The sequence below is a fragment of the Trichosurus vulpecula genome, chromosome 8 (genome assembly GCF_011100635.1).
Source record: "Trichosurus vulpecula isolate mTriVul1 chromosome 8, mTriVul1.pri, whole genome shotgun sequence".
Classification (NCBI taxonomy): domain Eukaryota; kingdom Metazoa; phylum Chordata; class Mammalia; order Diprotodontia; family Phalangeridae; genus Trichosurus; species Trichosurus vulpecula.
In genome coordinates, this window is record NC_050580.1 from 22,801,252 (window position 1) to 22,819,933 (window position 18,682).

Here is an 18,682-nt window from a genome sequence, read left to right on the forward strand (position 1 = left end):
AAAATTGGGCAGCTAGGTGTCATCTTTTTCAGTTCAAATCTGGCCTCAGACCCAGTTTGCCTCAGTTTCCTCATCTGTAAAATGAGCTGGAGAAGGAAATGGCAAACCACTCCAGTGTCTTTGCCAAGAAAACCCCAAATGGGGCCATGGAGAGTCAGATGTGTCTGAAATAATACCTAACAACAGCAACATCATAATTCTACAAATCAATAAAATAATTCCAAGCACATAACAATTCTAAACAAATCATTCTAAAATTGCTTGTTCTCACTAAGGTTCCAAATGTAGTAGGATCAAAAACCAAGTTTGAATCCTGGCTTAGACACTTGATAGTCATGGGATCCCGGGCGAGTCACTTAACCTTTGTCTGCCTTGGTTTCCTCATCTGAGAAATGGACATAAAATAGCACCCGCCTCACAGGCATGATTCGAGGATCTGATGAGCCGATACAGGGGAAGTGCTTCAGGAGCCTTCACACTGTACATCAAGGTCAGCCATCACCGTTAACTATTACTGTTATTACATAGTTAATAATACAGCCATATGGAGTGTATTAGTTAATAAAATAATTACATAGTTAATAATATAGCTATATAGGGTATATTAGTTAATAAAATTATTACATAGTTGATAATATAGCTTTATAGAGTATATAGAGTTAATAAAATAGTTACATAGTTAATAATACAGCTATATAGAGTATACAGAGTTAATAAAATAGTTACATAGTTAATAATATAGCTATATAGAGTATATTAGTTAATAAAATAGTTACATAGTTAATAATATAGCTATATAGAGTATATTAGTTAATAAAATTATTACATAGTTGATAATATAGCTATAGAGTATACAGAGTTAATAAAATAGTTACATAGTTAATAATATAGCTATATAGAGTATATTAGTTAATAAAATTATTACATAGTTGATAATATAGCTATATAGAGTATACAGAGTTAATAAAATAATTACATAGTTAATAATATAGCTATATAGAGTATATTAGTTAATAAAATAGTTACATAGTTAATAATATAGCTATATAGAGTATACATAGTTAATAAAATAGTTACATAGCTATATAGAGTATACAGAGTTAATAAAATTCTTACAGCGTTAATAGCTACCCTAGTTATTAACTATGACTAGTTTTAGGACTGCTTCAGTTCCCTCATCCGGAAAGTGGGCAACACCTGCTTTGAAACAATAAAATAAAATAGTATCTAGAGGTTTGCTGGTAAATGTTTAAGCACCGTCAGGGGTGGAGGGAGTATACCCACGTACTTTTAAGTTTAATTTGTATTATTAACACTTTCTTAAGTCTTGACCATGAGGGAAACAATAAAGCAAGTCTCCATTTGCGTCTCTGGCTGATTTCGGAGGTGCGAACGCTCACACTGAAAATCTGGCACTCATTCCTCTAGGGGTTAAAGCTGGCCACCCCTGATCAATCAGGATTTTTTTTAAAGCATTTATAGAAGGCTTTAAGGTTCCTAAGTGTTGCATACATTATCTCTTTTGATTTTCACAACAACCCAAGAGGTGGGCGCTATTATTAACACTAATTTAGAGATGAGGAAACAAAGTCTGAGACACAGCCCTGCCTGGTGTCACACAGCCGGCGAGTGTCTGCAGCAGGATTTGAACCGAGTCTTCTTGGCTTCAGTTCCAGTACGTCTACATGGTGGCACGTGGCTGTACAAATGGCATGATTATCAGCCCGCCATGGGCAGGCTCTCCCATTCCTAAAGATGAGGTTCGGAATTTCTGCCCCTGTTCATTTTGGGCTCCCAAGACAAGTCTAGCCCAGTGCCAGGGTAAAGGCTCCCTCCTTAGGAAATGTTTAATTGGCTACTAGTCCTCCCTCTTACCCAGCCTTTGCCACAGGAGACAAAATCTGAAACTTTCAGGAAGGGGAGGGGAGGAGGTGCTGGTTCTTCTAGGGCAGATCTGGATCAGAACCCGGGAATCCTGATTCTGGCCTACCTGCACAGATGTCTCAGCCCAGTACGTCACTGGGAACCCAAGTCAAGTCGTGCATTTATTAAGTGCCTACTGTTTGGATGGAGCCACATAAATGATCTAGTCGTTGGGTCCAACTTCCCAGGTTGAGCCCAAATCCTTTCTACGACTTCCCTGACAGATTATGGGACCAGGGACTCAGATTTGACATTTTAGAGACCCTGGATCCTTGAGGCTGCTAGGTGGCGCCATAGCGTAAGGAGCACCATGTCGGGCCTCAGGGAGACTTGAGTTCAAATCTAGCCTCACTCAGTAGCTGTGTGACCCATGGCAAGTCATGTGATCTCTCTCAGCCTCAGTTTCCCCAGCTGTAAAATGGGGATAATTAGCAGCACAGATAATAGAGATACTGGAGGATCAAATGGAATGCATGTTAAGTGCTCTGTCAACCTTAAAATGCTACAGGAATAACAGCTTTTGTATTATTGTTCTTGAGTTCAGTCTCTCCTTCCACTAATTTTCCTCTAACACTCCATTTTGTCACAGAGCACTGAGTCTGAAGTCAGAGGACCTGGGCTTGAATTCCACCTGTGATGAATGGCTAAGTGACCCTGGGCAAGTCATTTAACCTTGGTGGGCCTCAGTTTCCTCATCTGTAAAATGAAGAGGTTGGACCCGGTGGCCGTGGAAGTCCTAGCCTAGATCTCTGACGCTACGGCGACACCGGGCGCCTTCCTTCTGCCTGGATGAGCTGCACATGTGCCTGCCTCCACCCGCCCTGCCCTGCCCAATGCCAGCCTTTGGAGAAGCCGATCTATCCATCAAGCCATGTTTATGAAGGCTTTAGTGTGGACCATGGGCTGTGGGGGGTCCCAGCAACATCTCTCTCTGTCTTTCTATCTACTTGTTGGTTTGTCTGTCTGTCTAACCATCCAACCATCCATCCATCCATCCATCCATCCATCCATCCATCCATCCATCCATCCATCCGTCTATCTACCTATCTAACCATCTGTCTATCTTTCTCTCTCTCTACTTTTCTAACCATCCATCCATCGATCCATCTGTCTGTCTGTCTATCTATTTACCCACTTGATTATTTCTCTCTCTCTGTCTCTCATTATTCATTCGTTCATCCATTTACTTGTTTATTCATTCATTCCCAAATGAAATCAGTTGAACCCTTAAGGAGCTTACATTCTATTTGAGGAGCCAAAATGTTTATACAAAATAAATACAAGGTAATTGTTGGGGGAGGGGACCGCCGGAGACCCTCTGCTTGTTGATTAGGAGCTCCTTGGGGGCAGGGACTGTCATTTGCCTTTGTTTGTATCCCCCACCTATTGTGTATTAAACCAGGAAAAGTGGGCTGGAGCCAGACGGTGAAAGGCTTCAGATTCACATCTAAAAATCTGCATGTAGAGGAATTATTCATCCCCAGCGTGTTTCCTTCATCTCCTCAATCTCCACTTAAAAGGCCATCAGGGGCACACTCAAGATCCAAGTTCAAATCTGGCCTCAGACACTTACTAGTTGTGTCACCCTGGGCAAGTCTCTTAACCTCTGTTTACCTCAGTTTTCTCATTTGTAAAATGGAGATAATAATAGCATCTCCCTCCCAGGATTGTTGTGAGGAACCAATGAGATGACAATTGTAGTGTGCATAGCACATACAGTGCCTGGCACATAGTAGGTGTTTAACAAATCTTGGTTCCCCTTTTTCCTCCCCTTAAATTGCTTCATCATCATCATCACCATCACCACCATCACCATCACCATCACCACCATCATCACCATCACCATCACTATCACCATCACCATCACCACCATCACCATCACCATCACCACCATCACCATCACCATCACCATCATCACCATCATCACCATCATCACCACCATCACCATCATCATCACCATCATCACCATCATCATCACCACCACCATCATCCTCATCACCATCACCATCACCATCATCATCATAACCATCACCATCATCACCATCACCATCACCATCACCATCACCATCATCACCATCACCATCACCATCATCACTACTCTTGCTTCTCCCAGCAGGCACACTGTCTCCTGGCTAACCCAGCTCTGTCTCCGTCCTTCCTGCAGATCCACTAAAGCATCACTGGAAGATTTATAGCTGAAAAGGGTCTGAGAGCTTACCTAGCTCAGTGCCCTCATTTAAAAGACGAGAAAAAGGAGAAAGGGACTCAGGCAGCCGAATTGGGATTTGAACCCAGGGCCCTTTGACTTGGAGCCCTGGAGAGCAGGTTCCAGTTGGGAGGGCAGGGCCCTAGAATATGTAGGCACAAATGATGGTGACCACCTGACGGTCACATGTGCCCAGACAGGGGCCAAGGTGCATGGGGATGGGGGTGGGGGTTGAGTTCAGAGCCAGGTCCTTATCCCTATTTTCTCTTATTTGTGAAAATATCTACTGCTGAGAAATACTTCCTTTTTTAAAATGAAAGGTCAAAAAAATCAACAACTCTACATTAATAGAACACTATTTCATAGAATTTCAAAATAGGATTTATTCAGGTAAACTAAATGTATGGTTCCCACTGCAATGATTACAGAGCAACCCAGAAGTGAGCTATTCACATATTCAAAAAGCAGAGAAAAGAGAAAACCACAGCCTTCAATTTCTTTGGGGGGGGGTGGGTGGGATAGGGATTGGGGGCTGATGGCAAATGGGTGGCTGGTGTTATTTCTAGTTTGTAATAAAACTATATTAGTGTTGCCTGGGAGAGGAATCCCCTCCTGTCCAGCTACCTTCCCCCAGATGGGTGAGTGGGTGGGTGCCCAAAGGGAACTCAATGAAACCCTTTGCCCAATGAAAGCTACCATCTTTAGTCATTAAAGAAATTCCCCCAGTGCCCAAACAATATTCTCTAGCATTTGCTTAATCTAGAACAATGGTTCTCAAAATGTGATATGGATACTTCTAGGGGTCCCCAAGACTGACCCAGGGGTCTAATAAAATACTAAAAACAAATTTTTATAAAATAAATACCAAGATGTTTTAATTTTTAATATAGTATATATCGATACAAGCCACATAAACAAACTCTTGCTGGGGGGCGGTCCTCAATAATTTGTAGGAGTATAAAGAGGCCCTGAAACCAAAAAGCTTGAGAACTGCTGGTCTAGAATCCATTAATCAACAAGTATCTATGATGTGCCAAGAGGGGCTGGGGACAAATATGCAAAAGTGAGAGAGTCACCTTTTTAGAACCTGAATCATCAATGTGGCAGAGTGAAGTCCTTAGACTTCTTTAGAGTCAGAAATCCTGTGTCCAGACTCTACATCTGAACCATACTGGCTGTGGGACCCTGGGCAAATCACAATCTCTAAGTGCCCCCAGGCAACACTATAAGCCTCTAAGTTACAGGGCACTCGCCAGCCTGCCCAGGAAATTGCACATTGTCACACATAGACTTTTTCAATGGTACTTTGGTTGGACAGTTTTTTCTCCCTCTTATTGAACCTTGCTATAAAGTTTGGCTACACTGGGAAATGCAGATCATGTGATAACTAAAGACACAAATAAACAATTATTATAAAAAATCAGAAGTTCCCCAGAGTGGGATGAACTGCTCCCACAAAGGGTGGGTGAATTTTCTCTTGATGGGGCTCTTCAGAGAGAGGTGGCATGGGCAATGATTAGGTGTAGCTGAGAAGAGATTCCAGTCCACGTGTGGGTCAGACTAGGCGGCTGTCAAGGCCCCTTCCAACTCCGGAAGTCTGTGGCTCTGTCAAACTATGTCCATCTCCTTTACCTCCATCTTACACATGAGGTCTAACTCTCAAACTGCTACATCCTACCTGAAGGACTTAGTTAAACTCTATTTCAAGAGTCTACAAATTGTCAGGGTATTGAAATCTTTAAAATTAAAGTCTGTTACTGACTTAAAGGAAAGAAACAATTCAGTTTAATGAAGAAAGAATGTTGATTTTCCTCTAAAGAAAAAATTGCCTCAAGAGAAAGGCAGTGTTGGGTTAGTCAAATGAGCACTGAGCATGGAGTCAGGAGGCCTGGGTTGGAATCCCAGTTGGGATACTTGCTGGGCATAGCGGCACACCTGTGGGAGCTACTGGATGGCTTGGCTTCATCTTTCTCTTTTGCAGAAGGAAGACAACAATGGTTCTACTGCTTGCCTCACAGACTTGTGGGAAGAGAGCTCTTTGTGGACCTTAAAATGTTCTAGAAATTTCAGTCATTCCTTTTGGGGCTCAGGAGAGAGATTTTCAGCTGCCACCATTCCCCGCCCCCCAAATCTAATTCTCTGGAGTAATAGGATTGTAGAATTTGAAGTAGTAGGAACCTTGGAGACCACCTAGGTACATGCCCTCATTTAAAAAAAATGGAAATGTTTTATTAAGTTAAAAAATTAATTTTCAATAGAACCACCAACTAAACTTGCTTAATAATTACATTTAAATTAATTAATTTTGACTTGTAAAATATCACAATTTTTCTGTCACTTTCTCTGAATCCTGGTCATAATTTTTGTCTGTCCACTCATTCTCATTCAGGTTGGCATGTTTTCTGTCTGTCTCTCTTTATTGATGTACATACATACACAAACACACATACGTATGTCTAGGTGCAGACCCAGGCCTCTCCTGATTTTGGGTCTCGCACTCTGTCCATGACACCAGGCTAAGGCTCTGAGCCTCCAACCCGTAAAATGATAGGATTTTGATCTGGGTGACCTTCATGACAAGTTAGTCCGACCCTCCTGTTTCACAGATGAGGAAACTGAGGCCCAGAGAGTGGGTCACACCGGTAGCGGCTTTCTTTCTAGGGCAGGACAGATGGAGGCCCCAAGTCAAATGGAATGGCCAGAGAATGCTCAGTCCTTCCCCTAGAATGGAAGACATCGCCAAAGAGAGAGGCCGAGGCTGAGGGCCAGCACCGGGTTCTGGCGACTCTCTACCCCTTGCAGTCTCAGCCAGCCAAACATCAATTTACTGACTTTAACCCATAAAAAACACTTTTCCTCGTGGCCGAACAATGCAACAACAGCTCTCATTGATAGGTTACTTTAAGGTTTGCCAAGTGCTTTACATAGGTTAATTGACTAAATTAATTCATTTCATTTAGTTAATTTCACCTAATTAGTTAATTAATCTGGGAGTTTTCTTTATTTTACAGATGGGGACATTGAGGCTGAGAGGGTGATGATCCATTCAACTAATAAGTGTCTGAGGCAGGATTTGAACTCTGTTCTTCCTGATTCCACTTCGTCCACTTCAAGTGCCTCTCAGTATTCTCTGACCTTTGCTACTTCTAGAATCAATCCATAAGCATCTATTGAGCCCCTACGACGTACCAGGCACAGTGCTAGGCCTTTGGGATGCAAAGACAAAAGATGGCTTTGTTCTTTTTTCTTTTTGAAGAACATAGCTGGTCAGTGTGTGTGGGGGCCAGAACCCGCCTCTGAGTCATGGTACCTACTGGCTGTGTGACCCTGGACAAGTTCCTCACACTCTCAGTGCCATGGGTAGAGGCTTCTTTAAGAAGCCTAAGGTACATAGAGAAGCATTGTCCACCCTGGGGGGACGTCCTTATGGCAAGTTCCACATACTCCGCACAGGCTGGGATGAAAAGCAATAATCACGACAACATTTATGATTATAATTAATAATCACCATTACTACAATCATACCGAGAATAATTGTTATTATAATTAATAATAATTATTGCAATTAATCATTGTTATCATAATATAAAGCCAGGGCTTTATCACTAATATTGTTCTCTTAAGGGGAACTGAACTGGACTATGTGATTTTTGTCTCTGTAAGCCCAGGACTTGACAGAGAATCAGCACTTAATACAGGCTTGATGGTTGTTTGATTCTTTCCATGGCAGCCAGAATGAGGACTGGCTAAATGGAGACAGATTGTGGATACACTCAGAAGGTGGCCCTTACCCTTTCTGTGCTTCATTGAACCCTGATAATGAGGAAAGCTGAGGCTGCAGAAAGCAGGGATAGAAAGGACAAGTGTGTGTGTGTGTGTGTGTGTGTGTGTGTGTGTGTGTGTGTGTGTCTTAAAGGTACCATGGACTGTTCCAAAAGATGTACATAAGTTGCTGGAAGATACTCCATCAGCCACCTCCTGATAGCAAGGGGCTGGAGAGGGCCACATATCTTTTTGGACACAGACATTGTGGAAATTTGTTTTGCTGGACAATGCATGCTTGATACATCGGTTGTTTTTCTTTTTAACAAATTAAACCAGATTTAAAGCAAGAAAATACAGGTGGGTAGGTGCATGTAGCAGCAGAACTGACCTCACCCATGCCCCTGGAATGTAAGTGGGGCCAGAGTCAAACCTTGTGGGAGCTCGCTGCATCTCTACCTTCTGGGATCACATTTGTGACTTTGGAAATCACCTGGAAGGAGCAGAGGTGCCATATAGCCCAGGATGTGGCTTGGGCTACCCTCGCTTTCCGCTTGGTCAGTGTATACCTATGGCCTTCAGGAAATGATGGGCGGGCTGTGCTCCCTGCTCCTCCCTCTCCCCCACTGCCTTCCCCAGCAGGCAGCTGCAGGCTCTGAGTCGCAGCCTCAGACTGTGGTTAGACCACGGGCTGACATCACCCGGACAGGATTTCTTCATTGACTCAGTGCTAAGCAAGGTCAGCCAGAGCATGGGAACCACCCCCAGCCTCTGGGCAGAGCCCTGCAAGGCAGTTGTGCCCAGGATTACTCCAATCAGCTCTTTTACTTGGTGCCAGGCATCTCAAACTGGGCTGCTGGGGTTTGTAGTCTGTTCTTTGCAAAATGCTGATGAAGAATCATAATGGCTACCCTCTAATATGTTCATGTTCTCTCTCCCATTAGAAAGTAATGAAGGCAGGAACTAGTTCATTTTTATCTTTGTATTCTCATTACTCTGAATTGTGCCAGGTATGCGGTAACTGCTTAATAAATGCTTGTGGATGGATTCGATTGATTAAGGAACACAGTGTCAAGCTGGAATGTCTCCAAAGCTTTGGCACACACTGTCCCTCAGGCCTGGAATGTGGAAAGCATTCTGCTCATATTTGGGTCTCAGGTTTCCTTCACTGCCCAGGACAAGGAGCATTTTTCTATGAAGCCTTTCCCATTTCCCTCAAGCTGCTAGTTAGAGCCTAGCTAGACTCCTCCTCCAAACAAATGGCCTTGGTTTATCTTGGGTGCATCTACATGTGTACATGGTGTCCTCCCCGACTGACTGTAAGCCTTTGGAGGACAGAGACTGTCTCACTGTTGTCTCTGTGTCCCAGCACTGAGCACACTGCCTGGCTCAAATGCCTGATAGGGAGGGTCCTAAAGTTCATCCAGTCCAATGCCTTCATGTCATAGTTGGGGAAACTGAGGTCAACAGAAGGTGAAAGGCAAGGCCAAGGGAGTCTCCTTGAACTTTTCCCAACAGGCATCTGTTATTTTTGGGACATTCCTGAAAAAGCTAAGAATTAGGAAACAGCAGTGAAGGGGTCATAATAAGGGATCCCTGCTGAAAAGAAATCTCCCACCTCTGGTTTGGTATGTAAATTTTTTAGAGATGTGTCACCAACTAAGCTTGCCAGGCCATGGGCAGAAAAAAAAAGCAAGGTGCTTAGAGGGGTCACCTATTGTGAAGGCCATTCAGGTGGGGTCTCCAAGCAGCCTGCCAAGCACGGATATTCGTGTTGTCAAAATCTCATCCTTTCACACGAAATCGGGCTGCTCTTTATCATTGAAAAGTTTGAACCGAAGAATTGGGCTGCTAGGTGGGGCAGTGGACAGAGCACTGGGCCTGAAGTCATGAAGACCTGCATTCAAATTCCGCCTCAGACACGTACTAGCTGTATGACCCTGGGCAAGTCACTTAACCCTGTTTGCCTCAGTTTCCTCATCTGTAGAATGAGCTGGAGGAGGAAATGGCAAACCACTCCCATCTCTTTGCCAAGAAAACCTCAAAAGGGGTCACAAAGAGTTGAACACAACTAAAAATGACTAAACGACAACGAAACTGAAGTAATCTTTCTAAAGAAAGGCAGTTTCACTGTTTTTATGAATTATAATCTAGTGCAGACCCAATTAGAGCAGCAACATTCTAAGTGTGGCTCAATCAGATTAAAATGCAATTGGAAAATATTTAACATAATAAAAATAGAATGGGATATAGATAATGTTAATATGTGGTTTTCTAAGTCAATATGCACCCCACCCCCATGCTAATGAATGACTTAGTGACCCTGTTTCTATTTGGGTTTGATACCACTTGTGTAGTGGGATAGGGTACTGGATTTGGGGACAGGAGAACCTGAATTCAAATCCCACCTCTGACACTTACTAGCTGTGTGACACTAGGCATATCACTTAATCTCTCTGTGCCTCAGTTTCCCCATCTGCAAAATGGGAAGGTAGGAGGAGGGGCTGAATTCAGTGGCTTCTAAGGTCCCTTTGACCTCTAAATCTATGAAGGTAAAATTTGACAAATAAAGAGTTAAGTAGTTTCAAAGAGTCTTTGATGATAACATTGGTCACGTTTATCTGTATCTCCTTCAGAACTCAGCTCAAATGCCACTTTCTGCGGGATGTCTTTCTTGTGTCTCCTCCCCTTGACTTGCTAGGCCCTCCCCTCACCCTGAAACCACATGAATGTCTGTTATGCATTTACTTTATAAGTGGAAGTGTTTTCCACAACTGAGCGGAAGCTCCCGGAGAGCAAGAACAGTTTCATTTTTGTCTCTGCCCCAGCACCTGGAGCATAGTAGGCCCTTATAAATGATGGCTGATTGATCCAAATGGATCTGGGTGAAAGGGGCTGACAACAAACTCTCCTCTGAGCTATTTCAGCGACCATGGAAATCTTGACACTTTCACTTATTTCATTAAGTCCTTTTTATATTGTACAGATGTGAATGGTGACCATCTATTTCCAAAGCAGCCAGGAGTCAGTGAGCCTTGACTGTGGAGGAGGTTGTGTGGCAGAGTGGCTACAGAGCAGGACTTGAAGCCTGAAGAACCTGCATTTAAGCCCCTCTTCCAACACATCCTGACTGTGTGACCCTGAGCAAGTCACTTACCTCTGTGTGTTCTAGGAAGTTTCTTGTACCAATGAAATTATAACTTTACTCTCTATCACAATCCCTTATTATTACTTCAAACTATGTCCAGAAAAGGAGAGAAAAAATGAAGAAATGAACGTCTGCTTGATTATCAAAACTTCCCTTTTGAAGGAATATTAAAAAGTTTGGCCTTGCTCATCAGAAACATCAAACTTGGCAATAGACTTGATTTAGAGGCACTTATTTGTGGGGATTAGAGAAGCCAAGAGAGACCTCAGAAGCCCGCTTTTTCAACCCCCTTATTTTGCAGATAAAGAAACTGAGGATCAGCAAGGGAAGGGAAGACTTGGCCCCAGTCATGGAGATAGCAAAGATCAAAAGCAGGAGCAGATCTGAGGTCCTAGCACCAGCCTCTCCTCTCACTCCAGGATGCTGCATTGCCTTCTAATTCTGTGGGAAAATATCAGCCCCGAGCCAGAAACCCCTCGTCCCCGTCATCCCCACTCACGGCCATGATTGCTGCTCTCAGGAAGCAAGCTTGGGGAGGGTGCTGAGAACGGGGACTCTCATTCTGTGTGTGTATCTCCAGGACTTAGCACAGCGCCCAGCAATACCAGTAGGTGTTTAATAAATGCTTGTAGAGTTCAATCAAAACCTTCCTTAGTAGTCATTAATTTCCATAGCCATCCATGACTTTTAAGAGGGGAAGAAAACAGATGTCTGAAGAGTTTGGCAAAGTGGCCTTTGCAGGAGAAAGAGCTACACGTACCCATGATTTCTGCAACTTTCACCGATTCTTCCCAGTTCTGTCCTCTAGGGCCAAGGACACCAGCTCTAATGCCCCTTAACACCTAATAATAGCTAACATTTTAAAAGCACCTACTATGTGCCAGGTACTGTGCCAAGAGTTTTACGAATAACATCTCACTTGTCTCTCACAATAACCTTGCACACAGTAGATGCTATTATATTCGTTTTACAGTGGAGGAAACTGAGGCAAACAGACAGCTCTGTGAATACTTGAAGAACACTTTCATATCTCCTCTATGTCTTCTCTTCTCCAGGTTAACCCTCCTTCATTCTTTCAGTTAACTCAACGATCTCCAGGCCCTGTTCTGGCCTGATTGTCCTCCGTTCTTGGGCTTATCATTGTCCTGGAAATGTAGCACTTAGAACCTAATATGTATTCTAGCTGTGGTCTGAACAGGGCAAAATCTCAGCAGGAAAAGCTCCTTTCCTTGGCCCTGGAAACTGGACATCTATTAATGCAGCTTATATTCCTATTAGGTTTTTTTGACTGACACAGCATACTGTTAACTCACTGATTTGATTATAAAAATCTCCAGTTCCTTTTCTTTTATGGCTGGCAGCTGGTTTACAGGATCAGAGCATCCCAGATTTACCATTGAAAGAGTCCTTAGAAACTTCCGGATCCAACTAATTTCATTTTATAGATGAGGAAACTGAGGCCCAGAGGTATTGAATGACTTTCTCATGGTCACCCTGCTAATAAATGTCAGAGGTGAATCCAGGGTTTGCTGACCCCGAGTCCAGTGCATTGTTAATATTTCCTACCTCATGCTTCCTTCCATCCTTTCCTGAGCTGGAGAGGAAAGAGAGAAGGAAGTGCCCCACCAAAACTGCGGTGGGGAGGAAGTGTGCACCCTACAGCATCCCTGGACCTTCCATATCATTCCTACCCCTGGTCATGAAGTACCCGACAAAGGAGCTTTTGGAACATGCCATATCTTTTAGCTACTGAATTGGAAATTCAAAATAATTGGCTAGATTGCCACTTGGCCCTGGGATTCCTCTCTCCAAGAATATGAACTTGCTCATGTTGAGGCTTTTGATTTGCTTCTTACAAAATCTTTTAGGCAGTGGAGGTAAAAACATTCATTTCTGGTTTGCACACTTGTGATATTCATTGTAAAACTTACTCGTACCCAAATCTGCAAGGTCAACACACTGTGGCCTGCCAGCTCAATACACATGTCAGCAGCACAATATGGCAGCCAAGAATACTAATGCAATCTCCTCCTCCATTAAAGGTGGCAAAGCTCCCGGGGATGAGATGGAGAGATTGCCTTTGTATTTTGCCCTGGTCAGGCCACATATAGACTACTGTTTTCAGATCTGCATGCCACATTTTAGGAAATGCACTGAAAAGCCTGAGGGAACCTGGAGGAGGACAACCACTGTGGCAAAAAAAAAAATCCTTGAATATTTGCTAAATAAAGATTCCTTGAAGGAACTTGGGAAGAAAAAACCCAGGGATGGAATGGGGGCATGCTCTCTGGCTTCAAAGACTGGGAGGGCTGTCACGAATAAGAGGGATTGGGACTTAATCTGCTTCGCTCTGGAGGGCAAATTCGGGAAGTCTAAAAGTGGCAGATTGAGCTTGACACATGGAAGAATCTCTTAACAATTAGAGGTAGGACTGAATGAAAAATATTTGTGAGCATTAACTAAGCACCAGGAACTTCACTAAACATTGAGTGTACAAGGATGAAAATGAGCCATCTATAGAATGGACCACCCTTGGGTGGGAATGGGCTTCTCCTGATGGAAGGTCTTCAGTCCAAAGCTCAATGACCACTTGTAGCTATTTTCATGGTAGTGATGCCTTTCTGTACATAGTTTATACTGGATGTTCCCTTCTGACTCATTACATCCTATGGCACTGATTCCCAAAAGTGTCACTTACTAAGGTCCCAGTTTCCTTGGGGATTTCAACTTAGGGAACAATTTTTAAATCACCAGCCAGTGTTAGCAGAACCACAAGAATTCCACAGGAGGTTTAGAGCATGCTGAGTTCTATTTTGGTCCAGGGATGTTTATATGAGCCAATAAAGACAATGTCCCAGATCTGGATAGGATTGTGGGATGAAATTAGAACTGAAGAGATTTTAGGCAGTTTTCTAAGCATATAATCTAGAGTTGGAAAGGGTCTTCAAAATAACCTAGACTAAGGCTCAGTTTTATAGACAAGGAAATTTAGATACAGAGAAGTCACTTGCCCAGAGTCACATAGCTGGTAAGTTACCAGCTTCAGGATTTGAAACCAGGTACTGGGACCTACCAGGGGCTTTTTCCAGCAGAAAATGTTGCCCCTCTCTAACATCCCCACTATACCAACAGGAGGAAATTCAGGTCCAGAAAGGCTGGCTGAGCTAAACATCCACTGGAGTCATTCAACTAACATTTATTCAGTGCCCGTAGCTGTAAGTTCTGGGGATACTAAGAAAGGGAAAATGACCCCAAATGAACTAATAAAAACCCAAGCCCTGCTTTCAAGGAGCTCACATCCTAATGAGAACTTCACAGCCTAATGATGTCACACTAACACTAAGACACGTATTACATCGTACATGATTTCCCCAAGACGTCACACACATTTTGGACCGAATCCTTACCCTTGCAGTGAAGTCTACAGCAGCACCTCGATTTAACAGCAACGTGGCTACGTTGATATTTCCATAATGGGCAGCAATGTGGAGCGGGGTGAAGCCACTCTGGAAAGGAAGCAGAACAGAGAGGTTCAATGGATTTCTGATGTCTCCCCACCTGGGAAGTTTCTGTCCCATAACCCGCAGCAAACTTATAAAAGAAAAAAAAGAGGAAGCAAAATATGCTGAAAGTTAAGATTTCATTCTGTACTAGTCGTCAATTAGTGTCAGTTACTGACAGGCTCCCAGGGAAGCCCAAATCAACCATATTACTAGGCAGAAGGTCGAGGCAGTGAAGAACCAGGGATACAGATTTGAGCAAACCAGCAGCAGAACCATGGATACAATGGCCAACCCTTCTTCAAATGGGAAGAATTGCTAGTAGTGAGTGAGATCTCCTTGTTTTTGTGGAAAGCAAAGTACCCTTACTCCATCCTGATACTTGAATCCTTCACTGAAAATCTTTGCCGAAGTTCAGCTGATTTGATATATTCAAAGCAGATGGAAATTGAAATAACATCAAATACCCTTCGATTAATGGGTGGGTTTTTTTAAGTGCTAGTATTGTAAAACTCTACCTCCCATTGTGGGCCATCATTTGTAGTTGTGATAAGAATCCACAAGTTAGTGGCCTCATTGTCAAATGCCTTAGTCGATAACACGAGTTTCACAGCTCATTTTCACACTGAGGTCATTTTACTTCCTTAAAGAAATATGCTAAAACATGCAGCAATTCACTCCATCCCCAAAGTATGGAACCTTAGAAAAACTAGATGCATTTCTAAATCTTGAGCAAGCTTCTTTGCCATGCTAGCTGTCACTGCCTCCCTTGGAAAGTATGGCGGCATTGGTTCCATTCTGAGACTAGATTCTCTTTGCTGACACCATCAAGGGTGAGTGTCATGCAGAAGCCTAAAAACAAAAAACACATCAATTCTGGATGCACAGTCTCAGGGCTGTCTGCAGCTTTCCACATGATAGACGAACATCTCCAAGTTGGTTTTTTTTTTTTTTTTTTTTTTTGTCTCTTGGTACCCTCATCCAATGGCAGTAAGGTTCTTGGAATCCATGAATTTATTTTGAAAGGCCAGATTCAGCTGCAGAGAGCCCTGGTGATCCAACTACTGCCTTATCTAGCACATGCTATTTGTTGGTAAGAAAGCAGGTCTCTATCCTACTGAAGGCGATGCAAAGAAGAGGGGGAGGGGTAATGATGCGGCAGCACTAAGATATGAAAGGATGATGCAGATATAGAGAGATATGGGTACATATACCTCGGTTGTCCTATTCACCACCATCTAGGTTAACATATTTGGAAGCAAAGAGGGGGAAAAATGAACGGTTAGTTCACTATTGGTGACATGGATGCAGAAAGCTTCGTGGTGGCTATATGACATGGTGGCTATGATGATAGCACGAGGTGTGGAAAGAAAGCTAGATGGAATGAGATCTAAATGATATTCTGTCTCAGAGGCCACATGTTCTTGTTGGGCTTTTTTTTTAAGAGACTCTGACACGGTAGTTACAAAGACAGTGCCAGTCACTTGGCCAGATGACATCTAATAGTCAACAGGTTTCTCTTAGCAGATCAAAACTCACTGTATTGCATCCAACCTTCATGACATTAATCAAGTTTGACTTTGGCATGCCCATTAGTATTTGGTAGCCATTGCCCCCGCCTGACACTTGCCAAATCAAATACCATCTTGTAGTTGAAAATGTGAAATCTGCCAAGGAACACAAGTACGTTGCAAAAAACAAAAACAAAACAAAAAATGCTAGGAGCACCTGGCCCCCATTTTTTTCAAGGCAAGCTCAATGCAGCCACCTCAGTGCCTCCCTAGCTTGGGCACACTTTGTTGTTGTTGCTGTCAATACACCTGAACATAAAGCATGACCCAGACAAAGGCAGATCTCATTTGCTTACAATCCCTGCCCCTCAAAGATGGCGCTTGAATGCCTGGCCAACCCTCACCAAGTGCTCACCTTGGACTCCACGTCTGCATTGCTGTCATTCTGCAGCAGCAGGGCAGCAGCTTTCGTGTCATCTTTGCGGGCAGCTATATGAAGTGCGGGAAGCCGGACTTTCCCTTTTGTGTCATTTTCCAGCAGTAGAGAAACCACTTGGTCATGGCCTTGTTGCAAAGCTACCGCCAAGGGCGTGAATCCATCCTGCAAATAGAGAGAATCAATTGGATTGCTTTTCCAGAGGAGAAAAAAATAAATTGGGACTTGGCTCAGAGAAAGGGGTTCTCTTGGGGGAGCTGTGTGAAATCATTGGATGAACACTATTCATTAAGGAACTCTAAAATTCATACCAAAGGCATGGAAACCCATTTTAAAAGTATTACCAACCAATGACAAGAAATAACAAGAATCACTCTGGCTAGACCAACCACACTTTGGGTTAATTTCCAGAAAAAAAGCTTAGGAGGAAGCCCATACAATTAAGATGGGCAATATGGAAGATCAGTCCCTCAAGGTGACAAGTTTCTACTTAGAGTAGGCACTGGCATTTTAATGAATATATACAGCATACAGGTACTTTTGATTGGACACATAGACAGAAGGGAAATAAATATGAATAATGTCCCACAATCAGAAGCACCACATCATTTACATTTGCTGTAAGGACAAAAACAGACAGAACTATGTGTGTGTTGAGACATCTGGCCCTCTCTGGCTTTGTCTCTGTTTCTGTCACTGTTTCCCTAGCACTTAGCATAGTATCTTATGTATGGAAGCCTTAACAAATGTTTTGTGAATTTGTAGCTCATGAACTCAAGGGCTAAACTTTGGGGCTGGAAGAAGGAGACCCTGGATTTACTGTTGGTTAATCCATTTGTGGATAGGTATAGAACATCTGAATCTCAGAGCTGGGGGCAGGGGAGGAAATCGAAAGGGCCATTGAGTCCACTGGATATCTGAAGAGCGTGCCTCTTAGTTTCCAGCTGACCCCTAAGATGGGGAGTTCCTTACCTCCTGGAGCAGCCTGCCCTACTTGTGGACAGCTCTGAATGCAAAGAAAACTTCCAATACTGAGCCGAAATCTGCTGCCCTGCAACTTAAATCCATTGCTACTAGTTCTGGCCTTTCGGACCAGTAGAATGAGCTCATTCCTTTCTTGGACACGACAACCTTTCAAAGACTAAAGACAGCAATTGGAGCCAAGAACACTTGGGTTCAAATCCTACCTCAGTCACTTAATGGTTAACACTGGAGAAGTCCCCTTTACTCTATGTGCCTTAGTTTCCTCATCTGAAAAATAAGGAAGTTGGCTTCGATACCTCTAAAATCCTCTCCAACTCTAAACCTATGATCCTATGATTCTCACTTCTCTCATATTTTCTTTTTCTAGCTTAAATATTCCCAGTTCCTCTAATTGATCCTCTTAAAGATATCTTGTACTCATTTTGTATATTATATATGTAGATATAGACATATATATTATGTATATAGATAAATGTGAATATCTAAATATAGAAAGAGGGTGAGCAAGAATGAGTGAACAAGCAAAAGAGGGAGAAGAGGAGAAGAGAAGAGAGGAAAGAGAAAGCACAGGAGATAGGGAGGAGAGAGAAAAGAGAGAGGGAGAGAGGAAAGGGAGAGAGAGAAAAGAGAGGAGAGAAGAGGAAGAAAGAGAAGAGGAGGGAGAGAGGAGAGAAGAGAGGAGAGAGAGGAAAGAGAGAGGAGAGGGAGAGAGAAGAAAGAAAAGAGAGAGAAGGAGAAAAGGAGAGAGAAAGAAAGAAGAGAAAAGAAAAGAAGGAGAGGGAAGAGAAGAAAGGAGAGAAGAGGAGAAGAGAAGAAAGCAGAGGAGAGGAGAGGAGAGAGTCAACATGCATGGTGTAGTGCATAGATAGAGGTGTTCTCAGAGGCAGAAAGATCTCAGTTTAAGCCACGCTGTTGCCACCTCAGGCTCTGTGATCCTGGCCAAGATGCCAATCCCTCAGTTTTCTAGGCAACTCTCTAGGACTAAAATCTGCAGAAAAGGGGACAACCTGCTTTGGCAGATGGATTTTCCTCACTTGGGAATTCCCTTTATCAATGAAGTCATAAGTTCTGTTCCTCTCCCCCTCCATGTGAAAGTATACATTTTTCCTTCTCAGTAGAATGTAAACCTCTTGATGGCAAGGCCAGCTTTGCTGTTCTCTTTCCCCCAGTGTGTAGGCCTGGTACCCAGAGGGTACTTACTAAATGCTGGTT

General features: G+C 43.1%; 1 protein-coding gene across 2 annotated transcripts in view; it reads right to left on the bottom strand.

Moving 5' to 3' along the window:
• The window catches only part of ANK3 (ankyrin 3), a 275,643-nt gene that overhangs the window by 211,394 nt on the left and 45,567 nt on the right, over positions 1-18,682 (bottom strand). Inside the window, exons 6-8 of one of the 2 annotated variants that reach the window (XM_036769578.1) lie at positions 16,466-16,651; positions 15,754-15,777; positions 14,447-14,545 (exon numbers count right to left, since the gene is read on the bottom strand). In XM_036769578.1, coding sequence (XP_036625473.1) covers positions 14,447-14,545; positions 15,754-15,777; positions 16,466-16,651 — 309 coding nt within the window. The remainder of the gene's footprint in view (positions 1-14,446; positions 14,546-15,753; positions 15,778-16,465; positions 16,652-18,682) is intronic. The other variant, XM_036769579.1, reaches the window with a different exon arrangement.